The sequence below is a fragment of the Sturnus vulgaris genome, chromosome 1, assembly GCF_052056855.1.
Source record: "Sturnus vulgaris isolate bStuVul1 chromosome 1, bStuVul1.hap1, whole genome shotgun sequence".
Lineage (NCBI taxonomy): Eukaryota > Metazoa > Chordata > Aves > Passeriformes > Sturnidae > Sturnus > Sturnus vulgaris.
The window spans coordinates 110122813-110137593 of record NC_142243.1 but is presented as its reverse complement, the minus strand read 5'-3'; the positions used below and the strand labels follow the sequence as shown (position 1 = coordinate 110137593).

Here is a 14781-nt window from a genome sequence, read left to right as displayed (position 1 = left end):
TGATCTTAAAATTTTACTTCACCACCAGTTTTCCAATAAAAGGAGATTAAAAAGTCACTTTCACAGCACACTGTGAGAAGGTCACATGTAGCATCACTATATTCCGCTTGATAAAGAGCAGCATCAGAAACTAGAAACCAGAAATCAGTTAAAAATAAGTTGATTAGAATTCCTTAATTCCAAACTATCCCACCACATCATTTCAACTTTAAATGTGCTTTTTTTGGAGAGAAATATCAGTAGCTTTTTATAAGTTGCTGGAGGGGAAAAAAAAAAAAAAAAAAAAAAAAAAAAAAAAAAAAAAAAAAAAAAAAAAAAAGACTGACATTAAGAATAAATAGACTGTGGAAACCAGTATGAGTCATCATTATTTCTAAACAAAGCTTTTTTTTTTTTTGCAAAAAGAATACTCAGATTTCTCTATGATTATCTTTAGGGCAAGAACATTTGAAGCTCCCAACTGATATTCTAAGTAGAGACAGAATTCTTAAGAGTTTTATTTTTGGTTTGCACCAAGTTCTTGGAACAATTTGTGTATTAAGAGTGAAGCTACCTGAACTGACTCTTTATTATACATTGTTGACTCAGGATTTCCTGGCATGTCACCAAGGAAGTCCTCTGCTGGTTGGATTCAAATCTGTTTCCCATGTAATACCCAACAGCACTTACAGAGATAATTAGAGCTACATTCCCTGTACTTCAAATGAAAAACTCCAGATTTTTGCATTTATAATATATTACTTTGCTAAATGAACATTTTCATATGATTGCAGTGCACAGTTTGCCTTTTCATTTTGCCCTTGGTGGAGATGGATGAAAGACATTGTGTCCATACACAATGTTTAATTAGGTTTTCAAGTTGCATTAGGGAAAAAAGAGGGACTTTTCTAATGTGCTTTTCCACTAAATACTTTTGACAATATAGATGATTTTAAATTTTTTTTTAGACTAAAAGACATGTAAGCTCTGAATCATGCAAAATATGACCATCTGAGCTACAATAGTCTAATGTAACTGGGCAGTTTGTTCAAAGTGGTAGTGACAGTCCATTCTCACAGTGCCAGCCTGATGTGTGGGACAAGTTAAAAAAAAAAGCAAACCACTGAGGCATCACCATATGCTTGCTGTGTTTTCCATTTTGGTATTCCCAGCCAACCACTCTCTTGACATTGGCAGTTGACATTTATCACTGCACCAACATAGTCAGAAGCAGTAAATCTGTGTTTTGTCTCGTCAGCAGCTATAAACTCAGTGCTATTCATCATATATAGGTGGGTCTCCATCACTGGAAAACGTGGACAGTTTCTTTCCATGATTCTGCACGTGATCTTCATTCATCTTCTCCAAAGCTTCAATCTAGAGAGACAAAAATAAAACCGTGCTGAAATCATAAAACCATGCCAGCAGCAGAACACTTCCAAACAGCATTAAAAAGCAGCTTTTGAAGTCAGAGCAGGTATGTAAAATTTTGCTATTTCAAAGATTCAGTCACATGTAACAGCTCGAATACAGCCAGGTACACCTTGAAACATCTATTCTCAACAAGTTACTAAAATGCACTCCTTTACAGTTTGAAGCTACGTAACTAAAATGCACCAGTTGCAGGGAGGACTGGATGATTTCTTAAGGCTTCAGCTGTATTCCTCAAAGTACAGAAGTGTGCTCTTCTCCAATGACACAGAGATCATGGAACTGTGACACTGTGCTCCCTTTATCTTCTTTCTTACTTTGACCATCTGCCCCAGGAGTCACCTAATTTCCAGCTCCCACCTACTCCATGCTGGACTAGCACAAACCTGCAATGTCATTAGTAATTAGGGAGAGCAGAATTGCCACATTGCCCTTACTTTAATTAGAAAATGTGGAATGTTTGACAACTTGTCTTTTTTTAAATCTGTTATCAGGACACAGGCACTGAGGAGTTACAGCCAAAGGTTGAAAATGAAAAGCCAACAGTGGCCAAAGATTCCTAAGTACATATTTACATTAGCATGATTTTAAACTTCAAAATTAAAAATGCCTAAACTTTAAATTCAAATAAATTAATATCTAAATCTTGAAAAATAAGTGGTAGAATAATTATTATTTTTAACCCAATTTTCCTTTTGCTGTACAACCTTTAATGTATGTAAGGCAAGACAACAGCTTTTAAATTAAAAGAGATCACTAGATTTGCCGTAATGCTGAAATGAAGCAACTATATTCAACATGAAGTCTTTTCTGCTTGGGAGCAGGGGGATAGGAAAGGAGGTAGAGAGGTCTGTCAATCTGAGTTTCTGTAAAGTACAGTACCTGTACTAGGTTGAAATACTCAAGGTTTTAAAAAGAGATGCAGAATGGCTGCTGAAATTTTACTCACACCAATCACACAAACTAAATGTGGAAAGTTAAGGTATTATAGTAGCTGCCATAGCTAACAAAATAAAAATTGTTAGAGAAAGCTATACCTCTGCTTGGAAGTCTACTTCATTGTCAGCTGTAATATTTAAACCTGAGACAGCGTTGAAGAGTTCACGCTCATTAAGTGCTTCTGCCACGCCTCCTTTCTGGAAGAACTAGTCAACATAAAGAGCACACATTAAACACTTTTCTACAGACAACAGTATATTCCTTTGACTTTCCCCAGTTACTACATTTACCCAAGATTACCTTTTTTTTGGTTGGCCCACAGATAAACATAACTGAAAGAAGTTTTAAGTTCTAGTGGTATAATTTTACTTTTCCACATTGTTTTCACTTTCAGAGAAGGACACTATCAGCATGGAAAATGTGCAAGAGTAATCTTCTATTTATCTAAGGTATCTTGCATCTTAGAAAACATGCAGCATAGCAAAAGATTGTCAGACAAGGAGGTCCTACCTGTGAAACATTCCTACAGTCCCTGAACAAAAACTCAAGTCCATGAGGATGGGTTGGCTCCACAGACTGACTGACATCAATAAGCCAGACCTGTAGTCACAAACAAATAGCAATTCACTTTGTATTAATATTTCACAAGAGATGAAACCTTTTCTTCCCAAATTAAGAACAAACTCACCTTCCCATCATGCCAAAGCATGTTATATTCACTCAGATCTGCATGGACCAGGTTGCACTCCCTATACAACTGCTGCATCATCTGCAAGGAACCAAATTAATGAAGGAAGTATGCTATACACCAAATAGATACTGCTAGCATGACTATTTAAAAAAAAAAAAAAAGTCAAAACAAGCCCACCTTTCCCTAATCACCCACATAATTTACATAATTTTTTCCCAAGTCTTCAATACACTTCCATCCAGGGAATTGCAGTTTTGGCAAACTGTCAGCAAACTAAGCTTTTATCACTGAGCTTAGTTTTGGCAAAGTCAGAAGAGCTACTCTGGTAAACTTAAGTCAGCTCTGCCAAGCAGTCCAAGTGCAGGAGACAGATAAGCGTGTTCTCTAAATACATATCATTTTCACTTCTATCACACAGGAAGGAAGCCTCACAGTTGTGGAGACTGAATCCTAACCAGTATACAAATTCACTCAAAACACAGCTGTGTTACTTACTGGTCTCATTCATTTGAGACCTAGACCACTCCTATCACCAAGTTATGGGGCTGGTTGCCTAGTTGGGTTTTTTTAATATCTATAATGTGGACAGTTTTTGAACCAAGCAGATAACAGGCAATTAAAGCATCCACCATGCAACATTCTAATTATTCTCCAGTTTCTAGGTTTGCTGAAAAGGGGGCAGGCGATTCACTGAAGAGTGTTTAAGCATTGTAAATTAAGTGTCTGGTAAGCCCAGAAAGACTTCAGAGTGCATTTTCTAAACCACATACTGCTCCTATAAAAGGAGGACTACTTACTCACAATTCCTCTGCTGCTAAGCATCTGTTTGTCATCAAATTCCAGTATGTTTTCCACTCAGACTAAGATTAAATTTAATTCTATTTTTTTCAGAATCAATAAGAAATTATGCACTAAGTCACACGTTAAACAGCAGCAAAATAAGACTTTGGACTTCGTATCTTGAAGATTATGTAAGCATCCTGAAAAGTGAATAAGTGCTCATTTGTCCTTACAGGTATTCCCTCAAAAGAAAATACAACCCAGAATTGGAGGAGAAATCAGCATCATCTTACATTAAGAACCTGATAGTAGGCCTTTTTCATATCTTCACTACTAAGTGTTACATCCTTTAGTTTAGGAGCTGGGACTTGATCCTGGCCAATGAAAGACATAACCAAGACGTGTTTCTTAAGGATAACCACTTGAGGGCAAGGAATTCCTGCATTTTGCATTCTGTGGATTAGAAAATAGATACTGATTAAGAAAAACAGAATAAAAGCTTCAAAGTCCCCAAAGTTCTAGTTCCCTCTATCTCATTTGCAATCGGAGAGCTGTGTGAGAAACTTGATCCAGAGTAAACAAAGTCTTTGAGAGAACTGAAAACTGAATAATTATATATATTGCACAGTATTTTACACAGGAAAATTCAGATTCTGAAGTTGTAAGTGAATCTAAAACTGCTCACTGAATACTAATCACTTTTACAACTAGAACCTATTAACTTAATGAGCCTGTAAATTCTGCTGCAAAATCACTGAATAAGCCTCTGAAAAAAAACAGTTTAATAAGATGTCAGCATCTTCAATCTGTGCCAGGTTGTATATTATTTTGGCCTAAAAGTCAAATACCCAGACATAGAGTATCTTCCTCAAACAGAATAGGAAACTGACAGGCATTTGGCAACTATACTTCTTTTGTCTTTCTTTACCTTGTTAAGTTATGCATTTCTTTCTCAGCCCACATACGAATAATTTTTCGTGGATTCAATTTACTGAAGCGGTCTTTAAATCTGTAGTCATCCTTAATGTATTTGTCACGGTTCTTGAATTCATTAAGAGTTGTTTTAAACACTTTGATGGCACATTCTGGAGGAATAACTTTATCTTCAGTTGTACTGCTCATGGAAAAAGACAAATATATAACAAAGTTAACTATTCACATATTTACAAGCAAATGCATGGTTTTGGGTTTTTATACATTGCAACATACAGCAATTTTTAATATAAGAGAGGATCTAATTTTCTATCACATTTAGAAGCCAATTTACGCTTATAACAATTATATGATTAAACTTACATATGAATGTTTGGGTTTTGGCATTTTGATGATAAGTTGCTTATCAAATATGTTACCTCTCCTGATTTTTTAAGGCACATCTTTTCTCCCCAGCTCCAACTTTCTCTCTTGATATCTCTAAATACATTATCTGTATTTGAGTTTTATTAGTTCTCTCTCAAACATCACTGGTTTAAAGTCAGTTAAACACAATGCAGTCGCCATAATGCACTCTAATCCTTCCAGTATAGCATGAAGGATTCAAGAAGTGAGCATCATCCCAACACTATTCTCAAGATAACCTAAAAGTTACAAACAGCACCTCCACTGAGCTGCAAATATGGAGCTGACAACAGAGCAATCTCTATGGAAAGACAACCTTCAGGTAGCCCAAGAGCCTCATGACAGTTCTGTGGTCTGGGGCAGGTCAGTGGAAAGAGTTTCTCAAAAATCTCAAGATTTCTTCTTTATAAAAGGAGTACATATTGTTCCACAGAAAGGCATGGTGGATTTGTCCCCATTCATTAATAGCCTTCAAGAAGGAAAGTGAGGATTTCTTTACTTTATGGTTGGTATCATTTGGTTTTCAGATTTTATTATTATCTGCATATACACAAATACAGCCTTTAAGTCCCACAAATAAAAAAGGTGCAGATGTTTAATTATTTTTATGTTTTCTACTTTTAAAATCATCTCTTGTACTTAAAGCTACCATCAGTAATAAAAAATATACTCACTTTCCTCCATAGGCATGAAAAACAACAGATTCTTTTCCTGTGCTGATGCAGCCTGTGATGGTCTCCAGCATCCCAGAATTGACCATCTTGTACAGAAGTAAACGTGTTTTAGGATCCACTGCTTTCTCCTACAAGAGAGGAATAGAATGAATATGCAAGACATGAATACTCAATTCAATAAAGCAGTTCTTTGCTTTACCATGAGTTTAGAATATTTATATACCACAAGAATTCAACTAAGTGGAAAGAAAAATGTATTAAAATTTCTCTCAACTGACCGAGGGGAGAAAAAAAAGCCAAACCAAAATAAACATCTGAAGCAAAGGAGATCTGCTCCAGGACTGATTTAATTATTTAATACTCTTAGTTTCCCATCAGCTATGGAGCAAATAGAGCATTTTACTAATTTACACAATATACACTGTGGTTCAACAGCACTTTCTACAGTGTTTTCAGGAAGCTTTTACAGATCATGAATCACAATATCCCAAGTATTATATTTCTTTGATATAAGTAACAATAAAGCAAAGCAAAATACACAAATTTGAAAAAGTCCACATCAGGAATTACCAAAGGCCCTACTCTAAACTCACCCATACAGTCTATCAAGTAAATTCCTAGATTATTAGGTCAGTAGGTCACCTCATCTTTCTGAAACTTGTTATGAAGACACATATTTGGAGCCATATGGTTCAACTGCAGAGGATTAGTTCTCTGGATGTTTCTATAAATAACTTCCAGGCAGTTTATTAATCCTAGCTGATTAAGAGACAAGTTTAGAAAGACAAAGAGAAAAAAAGCAGTAGCTGCTTGCTCTTACTTCGACATGGCTCTCATGGTTTGAGTAATGCAGCTCAAAGAAAGCCTTTTTCTAGCAGGAGCTGGCTGATATAATTTCCTTCAGCAATGTTAACATAATGTTGCTTAGCTGTTTTGCTAAAAATGGAATGTTGCAAGAATTTACCCAGCAGTGTTTAGCTATTACACAAGATAAGGAGCACATAGAGAGACTTCATTAAAAACTTACAGCAGTGGAATGCTCCTTCTTCTCGTGGAGCCTTGCACTTCGACGTTCCTCAGAGTATGCATGCTGTTTTAGGGCATTGAAGACTTGATTTGACAGCTTTAAGTCCATCCCAATTCCATCCCCAACTTGGAATTCAGGTGCAAACTACAAGCAGAAATAATAGGAATTTAAGCATTGTTACTAGCAGATGCCAAAAGTTGGCACAAACAGAAATTTCTCATTTTGATTTGGAAAAACTCAGGATAGAATTGGACTTATGTGAAACCCACTTTGTGCAAGGCTGTTGCTTTGTTAAAAAACACACTGCTTTAAACTCAGAACTCAAAGTTCTGCCCAAATTGATATGAGATTACCTAACATCCTGCAAAAATAGCACTTGCAGCATTTCCTTATTTACAGAAGTTGCACCAGTTACCTTAAAGAAAACAAAAGGTATGTACTACAGATAAACAGACTGAAAAGCTGTAAGTCAAACAACTGACTGAAAATAAGCTACTTGGCTTATCAGACAAAATTAATTAGAAGAGAGATTACACAACATCTATGCTTTTCAAAAATAGCTTTCGTGTTTTATTTGCTTGTTTGCCAAAACAGTTCTGTGCAAATTCTTGGATTGCTCAATAACAAACTATTATTAAACAGTAAACCCACAAAACTCAAACTGCCAATGTGAATAACCAATAAAGCAAAGACTGCATTGCTTTCGTCCAACAGGGAAAAAAATAAAAGTCAGCACCCTACCCAGCAGCACTGGTGGACAAGCATTAGTTCTTTGGCTGAATTGCAGCATTCCGGTTTTACACACAAAATAAGTTTCCCTAAGTTTTCACTTACATTTTCCATGCGAGCAGTGTTTTTTCTTCCACATACCACTTCATCGTGTTTCGTAGTAATGTCTTTTCCTTTTCCTATGAAACCCCTTCTTGGTGTAGTAGTAGGTTTATCTGTCAGCAGTGAGAAAAATAAACTATACTTTACATCTAAACAAACAAACCTCATACAAGTCCCACAATATCCACAAAAGAACATAATTTTATTTATAAAACAGAATAGACTATTTCAATTGTACAATCTTAATACAGTCTTCTCTTATCCTAAGCATGACAGCTTCTTTGGCTACGTTACAACTTACTTCTCTATCTTCTCTGGGGTATCAGACACATTTCTGGCATGCTACAACAGGAGTATTCAATAAGATGTGCAGATGATATGTAACCATATCATCCAAACGTAGATGACAGATAAGCACATCCCACAATACTTCCCTTGTACACTGGTTATTTTGCCAGATTCAGCCACTGAAGCCCATATACTGGCAGACAAAACCCAACCTTCCTGCTGACACTGAGGTGACCTGATTTTAAATGTAGCTGGTGTCTCTCCTTATATTAAAACAAGACATAATTTAACTCTGTCATATTCTCAGGTCTATTGGCTAAAGAAATTGTATTGTTTAAAGCTGTCACATACCTGCTCTGTATGGATCATGACGGGTATCCTGCCAATCAACCTCATCCTCTGAGCTGTCACTGTCATAGGGATGCACCTTCCGATAATTTTCAAAGGATATGGAGACTGGAGAAACAAATCAAATAAGCATGTCTGTGATTATCAGGGATTTGCTACTTCCTCACAGCTCTGCTAATTTAAGCTAAGCACCAAGAGTAGCTCCAAAGCAAAAATATTCCTTCTGATGAAGGTACCTTTGCTATCTCCATTGATCTTCTTCTCTTCACGCCGAAGCTGCGCATCATATTCCCTGTCAAATTCCATCTGCAGCATCTGAGCTAGCATTAGATCACTTGAAGTGTCAATATTTTCTCCTGTAATGAATGGTCCTTCAGCAGCACTACATAAGATGAAAACAGGAATTTTTTAAAAATTAAGCACAGCAATCTAAGCAGAAACACTGCTTTATACCACTTTCCCACTCTATACAGCAGACTTCATGCAGAGCTGCACAGAAACGAATGGATCTCAGCTGTCTGCCTCCTCTCCAAGCCAACACTAAATATTAATAGATCATGACTTCATTTCTCTTTGCCACTCATTTACAGCGCAAATTTTACTTAAACTTTTGCTTGTTTATCATTCTGCAAGAAGCATCAATCTCTATTTTTAAGATGTCCTTCAGGAAAAAAAAAGAAGCCATACAGTTGTATGCATCTGTATACTTATGTTTGAAACATCCCAAATAGTGTTGCTTTGTTCTGCTTCACAGGAAAGATAGTCAAAATCTGTACAATTTTAGAACTAGTAAGCTCTAGGCCTTTGTTTACAGCTTTCAAGTAGTGGGAGGATACAGGCGATATACCTGATAGGTCTCAAAATAACATTGTACACTGTTGACAAGAGTTCCTAACAGGGTAGAAAAAAAAAAAACATTTCTGACATTTCTCTAAATATAGCTTACAGACTGTGTTAAAACCCCCAGAAAATGCAAAGAAAACACTAATAAGGAAGGAAGAGCAACAGAAGAAAAATCTAAGGAAGACTTTTAGCTGGGGAAGTAATCTTTACTGAAGAAGATCTGAAGAAGTGGAGTTAGGGGCAACAGGCAAATCATTTACTATATTGCTATGCACTGAGCTCATGGTAAGAAAATGCACAAGAGAGAGAAGATGGCATCACAACTATGGAGATCACTAATCCAGGACTTAAACTTACGCAACCACTTCAGGAAAAGTAGCATTTTCTTCTTCCAGCTGCAATTCTTTTGCCAGCTGTTCACTCATTACATCAGCAAGAGAACATGATATTGATGTTGTGCTAGGGGCTCCCCACGGACACTGTAAATAAACATTTTATTCAAGTCAGCAAGACTTGTGCAGTGGCAACACAATAATCAGCATAATTAGCTATCGCAGGAGTCAAAATAAGCTCACGTAATCTTGTAAGGGTTCTTCCATAGATACTTGGGGAACCACTCAAAGAGTAGTTTCATAAACTCAATAGGGAGAACTGGGGTTGAAAAATTGTGGAGAGCCACTTACTAATGAGGGAAAAAAAGTGAGTTTGTCAGTGTCGGTACCCTCTGGAGACAGGGGTAAAGCCTCCCCAGGAGGTTTGCATACAAACAGACACACAGCCTACGTAGAACTTCTCTTTAAGTAAACCAACAGTAATGGCTTACGCACAGCTTCCTCCCCCGCTTCTAGAGCCCTGAAAGGTCAGCCACCATGTCAGTAAACCATGCCCTCAAAACCGCAGAGGGACACGCACACCCCGCTCGGGGCGGCCGGGCTGGGGAGCGGCGAATCCAAGCGAGCTGGGACTCGCTGCCTGCCGCCGGGATAACCGAGCTCACTCAGCTCCAACTCCCTCGGAGGGAAGCGACTCAGTCACCAAGCTGTCACAACAGCTCTCGCCACCATGGCGATAATTGCCGGTAGCAGCAAACCAAGCTCAGGTCGTTCTGCCGAGTGGCCGTGACCCTGGTGGTGCTGGCAGCACCTCGCAGCGCCCTCCGCACGGCCTCGCTCCTTCTCCTCCTGCTCCTTCAGCTCCGCGGAGCCCGGACAGAGGCGGCCGCGGCCCCGCGGTTCCGGCACAGCGCTCACCTTGCTCTGCCAGGCGGGGCCCGGCCTGGCGTCGGGCGCGGCGGCGGCGACTCCCACCGAGTCCATCGGGCACGCAGGGGCGGGCGGCGGCGGCGGCAGCAGCAGCAGCAGCAGCAGCAGCAGCGGGGTCTCTCGGCGGGGCAGCAACGCTCCAACTGCGAAACCTTCCGGGTCCTCCCCCGTTCTCCGCGGCCGTCAGGCGGCCCATTGGCCGGGGGTGACCCGCCTTTCCGGTGATGTCACCGGGGCGGCCGCGGCCTCACCGGGCGGAGCCTTCCGCCGAACCCCAGCCAGGCCGGCCATACCTGGGCGCTGAGGGACAGCGCCGGGCTGGCGGTAACGCCAAAGGGAGAGATTAAATAGCTGACGTTTGTTTTTATCTCGGGAAGTAGCCAAGGGAACTGTGGGAGGGGAAAAAAACCCCCAGCAAACCGAACAGTATGCCAGCGGTAAAACAAATGGATGAAATGGGTCTGGAGCACAGGTGTGATGAGGAGCGGCTGAGGGGGCTGGGAATGTTTAGCCTGGAGAAAAGGCGGCTCAGGAGTGGCCTTATCGCTCTAGAACCACCTGAAGGGAGGCTGTAACCAGCTGGGGGTCGGCCTCTGCTCCCAGGCTACAAGCCAGAGGACCAGAGGACATGGCCTTAAGCTGCGCTAGGGGAGGTTTAGGTTGGACATTAGGAAGAGCTTTTTCAGAGAAAGGGTGATTGGACACTGGAATAGACTGCCCCGGGAGATGTGGAGTTACCATTCCTGGAGGTATTTAAGGAGACTGGATGTGGCACTCAATGCCATGGTCTAGTCGACTTGGTATTTGGTCGTAGATTGGATTCAGTCTCAGAGGTCTTTTCCTACCTAATTGATTCTGTGGACTGAAATCGTTGGCATTTGTTTTTATTTCAGGAAGTAACTGAGGGAATAGGAAAAAAATACAACAAATTAACCAAACCTTAAGCAAACAAATTAATTTGATCCCAATCCTGTAAGTCACTGTAGATACACATTTAAATACTTTGCATGTGACCTGCTGCCTTTTACATCTCAATTTTATATGTGATGCTTATCTGGAAAATAGTATTGTGACTAAAATGCCTTATATTCAGGACAACAGCAACAGCATAGTGTTTTGCTACGACACTTTAGGTCTACTTGGGCAAGTTTCCTTAAAGGAAGGAAGCAATACCGAGAAATCTCCTCTGGCCTGGCTCATCACCAGCTGTTGAAGGTGTCTGTTTGCAGTCAGGCAAGTGCATGTCAGGCTGTTGATAATCTGAATACCTGCCTAGGAAAGCTGGGTGGCTGCAAGGGCAGAAGTGGTAAGGGATTCTGTAGCCTCTGTGGCATCCCTCAGCCTGCTTGGTTCCTGTTTGACATCTGGCAAAGCCCGTACTGCCAGGCAGGCCCCGTAAAGGCCATTCATGTCAATTCTCAGCCATGCTACAATCAGCTTCGTTGGCCAAAGTTCTTCTTTATTTATCCTTAGTAACCTGCAATGACGTAACACATTACAATCTCCTAAGACACTGCTCCAGAGTTCATTACTCCAGTAATTTAGTTGCCAACTAAATGACAAACCATTTGGAAGAGGGTAGGGACCTGGGTTGTAGCACACAACCTGCAGGCATGACACAGGCTTGTGCCACAAAGGCGCTATAGGATTATAGAATCCTTTAGGTTGTAAAAGACCTTTAAGACCATCAGGTTCAATGGTTACCACAGCACTGCCAAATACTGGCAAGAGCAGCTTTGTCTGGTGATGCAGTACCAGCATGTTTCTTACCCTTTCTGCACTTATCCCTGGTGAAAAGATTATTCCTTTCCCTTTGCAGCTGCTTTTTGGGGTGTGAAGATTACTGCCACCCTCTCTTCTATCTTGTCTGAAATTAGGTTTTATATATGAGCAGAATATCAAAGCATAAGAATAAGCAAAGAATATCAATGTCCTGCTGCCCTGGGAAAAATCATTATTCTTGCACAGCTGTACAAGTACTGATTAAGAAAACAGGTTTTGATAGTTTTGATTCAGAAAGACATGAACAGTGACTAAATATTCCTGTGTCTTCTTATTACGTTTTTAATTTTCAAAAATACGTCTTCTATTTTAGTCTCTTAAATATTTCCTGATTAGGCCTTGATCCCATGACCTCTTATATGAATGGTTCAAGCTTTGAACTGAGTTGTTTTAAGAAGAAATGTTTTATGAAATGATGTGTAGACAAAATCATTTGCAACACATTCATACCTCCCAATAAAAATAGTTAAAAATCTAGATAGAGCAGAAACTTCCCTTCATATTATCAAAATAATTCTAAAGCTACATAGTGATTACTTTGTATGTAATTCAAGTCAGTCCTGATAAACAACATTAGCAGAAATTTTCATTTTCATTCTTAATCCCTCACTTTAAGTGGTCTACAAGAATTCAAACCTGCCTGTGTATTTGGCTGTAAGAAAATATGTAATCTTTTCCCAAGTCTCCCACTTGTACTAACAAATACTGCAGAAAGCTCAGAGATATCACTGTAATGTTTTGCATGAAAATGATACCGCCCTGTAATAAAAAGTCAAAAGTACTCCTACTGCATGTTTATGTTAGTCTTTGTAGATATCTGTAAACTTTACTTACTCATTTTAAAGCTTTACAGGCTGAATTTGTGGCACAAATTTGTTTGCCAAATACACATTTGACATTTGTATATAAACAGGTGCTCTGCAAAGTGGAAATGCTGTATCGCTTACCCTGCCATCTCTAATACATCCATTATGGTGGTTCATCAGTGATCTCTGTGAGCCTGCATGGACCAAACATTTCAGCACTGAAAATCGATGTCTGTGTTGGGCCACCACCTTGCAAACCAGATAGGATCACGTCTGATGCACCAAAATACTTGAATTTGTCTTGGTGCAGGTCAGCTGTTCAGCTGTTGCACTCTGTTGACCTTGTCTTTTGAGGCTAAACATAGCAGGTTAGACAGGCTCATTTTATGGCCAGGATTTGACCACTTAGTGCCTCCCTCCCTCCCTAATTTAAGCCATGCTCATAAATAAGGTTCCTTATTTATGCTACTTTGCTCTGTCCTCTAGAAAGAGAGTGTACGTGTACAGAGAGGGCCCTGTACTTTGTGTTAACCTGAGCAAAGTCAAGGTAAGGACTGCAAAGATAGGGCCTTGCTAATGCCAAGACTGGGAAAAACAAGGCTTACCTAGGCCATAATAAAAGATCACCCAGTAACCATGACCTAACAGGGTGTGTCTTTCACTGCTTCTCACCTGCCTAGGATATTTATAGTTCACATTTCACCAGTGAATCACAGGATGATAGAATAGTTGATTGGAATAGGCCTTTAAAGTTAGCCATCTAGTCCAGACCTCTGCAATAAGCAGGGGCTTCTTGTCATGGGTGGGAGTGGGAGCTTCAGACAAAGTTTTTTAGAGAAGCCCTTCCATTAGCCATGAGGTGAAAGGAACCCCTTGCTTTCTAAATTCCATCTGAGAGAGGAGCCAAGGTGCAACTGGATCCAGTCTTAGCCTGAGACTGTCAGTGGTTTAAGAAATTATAAAGGCGTGTTTGAACATTTGTACAACTTTGTCCTGTAGGATAAACAATGGCAAACCAGATCTATTAATATAAAATGAATGATTCATGATGACAAATTATTAGACAAAGAGATCTTAATCAGAATACACACTATAGAAAATAAAACTACTAGGATAGGGTGGTACAGTGCACTCTATCAAAGCAACTATATTAAAGCAATTCAGTTAAAACTAGCAAAAAGAAATAGTTATTGAAGCAGAGATTGATGTTACTCACCCATACCAATGACCATGGGCAAAATCTCTTTCACTCACTTAGCCTTAAGGACTAACTTTGAGAGGTGTCCCCACCCAAAGGAAGAATCTTCACATACACTCCAAAAAGGGATATGTTAGAAGAACCTAACCATATGAAAATGGACTAGACTTTTATAGAGTAAAGTGACTGACTGCCAGTCATGTATCTCCAGGTCAGCTTAGCAGCTTGTTTGACGAATCTTTACCTCACTGTCAGGATGTTAATTTGCGGTTGATCTGTCAGACTGGTGTTATCATAACACCAAAACCAGTTTGATGTCCTTGATGTCCTGGACTGGTAGCCTTGTAAACAGGGCATTGTCCAAGCTGCTTGACCACATTCCAGAGCAGAGCATCCTGCCCAACATCTTCAACTAGATCAGCTTGCTCTGAGCCCCTTCCAGCCTGTCCTTGAACACTTCTAGGGATGGTGTATCCACTACCTGTTCCAGCATCTCACCACCCGCACCATAAAAAATACCTTCCTTAAATCTGGTCTAAATAGTTTTAATAGTTTTAATAGTTT

General features: G+C 39.6%; 1 protein-coding gene across 1 annotated transcript; it reads right to left on the bottom strand.

Annotated features, from left to right (window-relative positions):
• RIOK3 (RIO kinase 3) lies at positions 1-10585 on the bottom strand. Its single transcript, XM_014871301.2, has 13 exons — positions 10420-10585; positions 9527-9648; positions 8563-8708; positions 8330-8434; positions 7694-7803; positions 6860-7003; positions 5833-5960; positions 4749-4934; positions 4114-4273; positions 3038-3118; positions 2860-2949; positions 2448-2555; positions 1-1356 (listed from the first exon to the last, which is right to left on the bottom strand). Exons 1-13 carry the CDS (start codon positions 10483-10485, stop codon positions 1255-1257), a joined length of 1548 nt encoding a protein of 515 aa, XP_014726787.1. The 5' UTR covers positions 10486-10585; the 3' UTR covers positions 1-1254.
• Positions 10586-14781: the final 4196 nt, after the last annotated feature.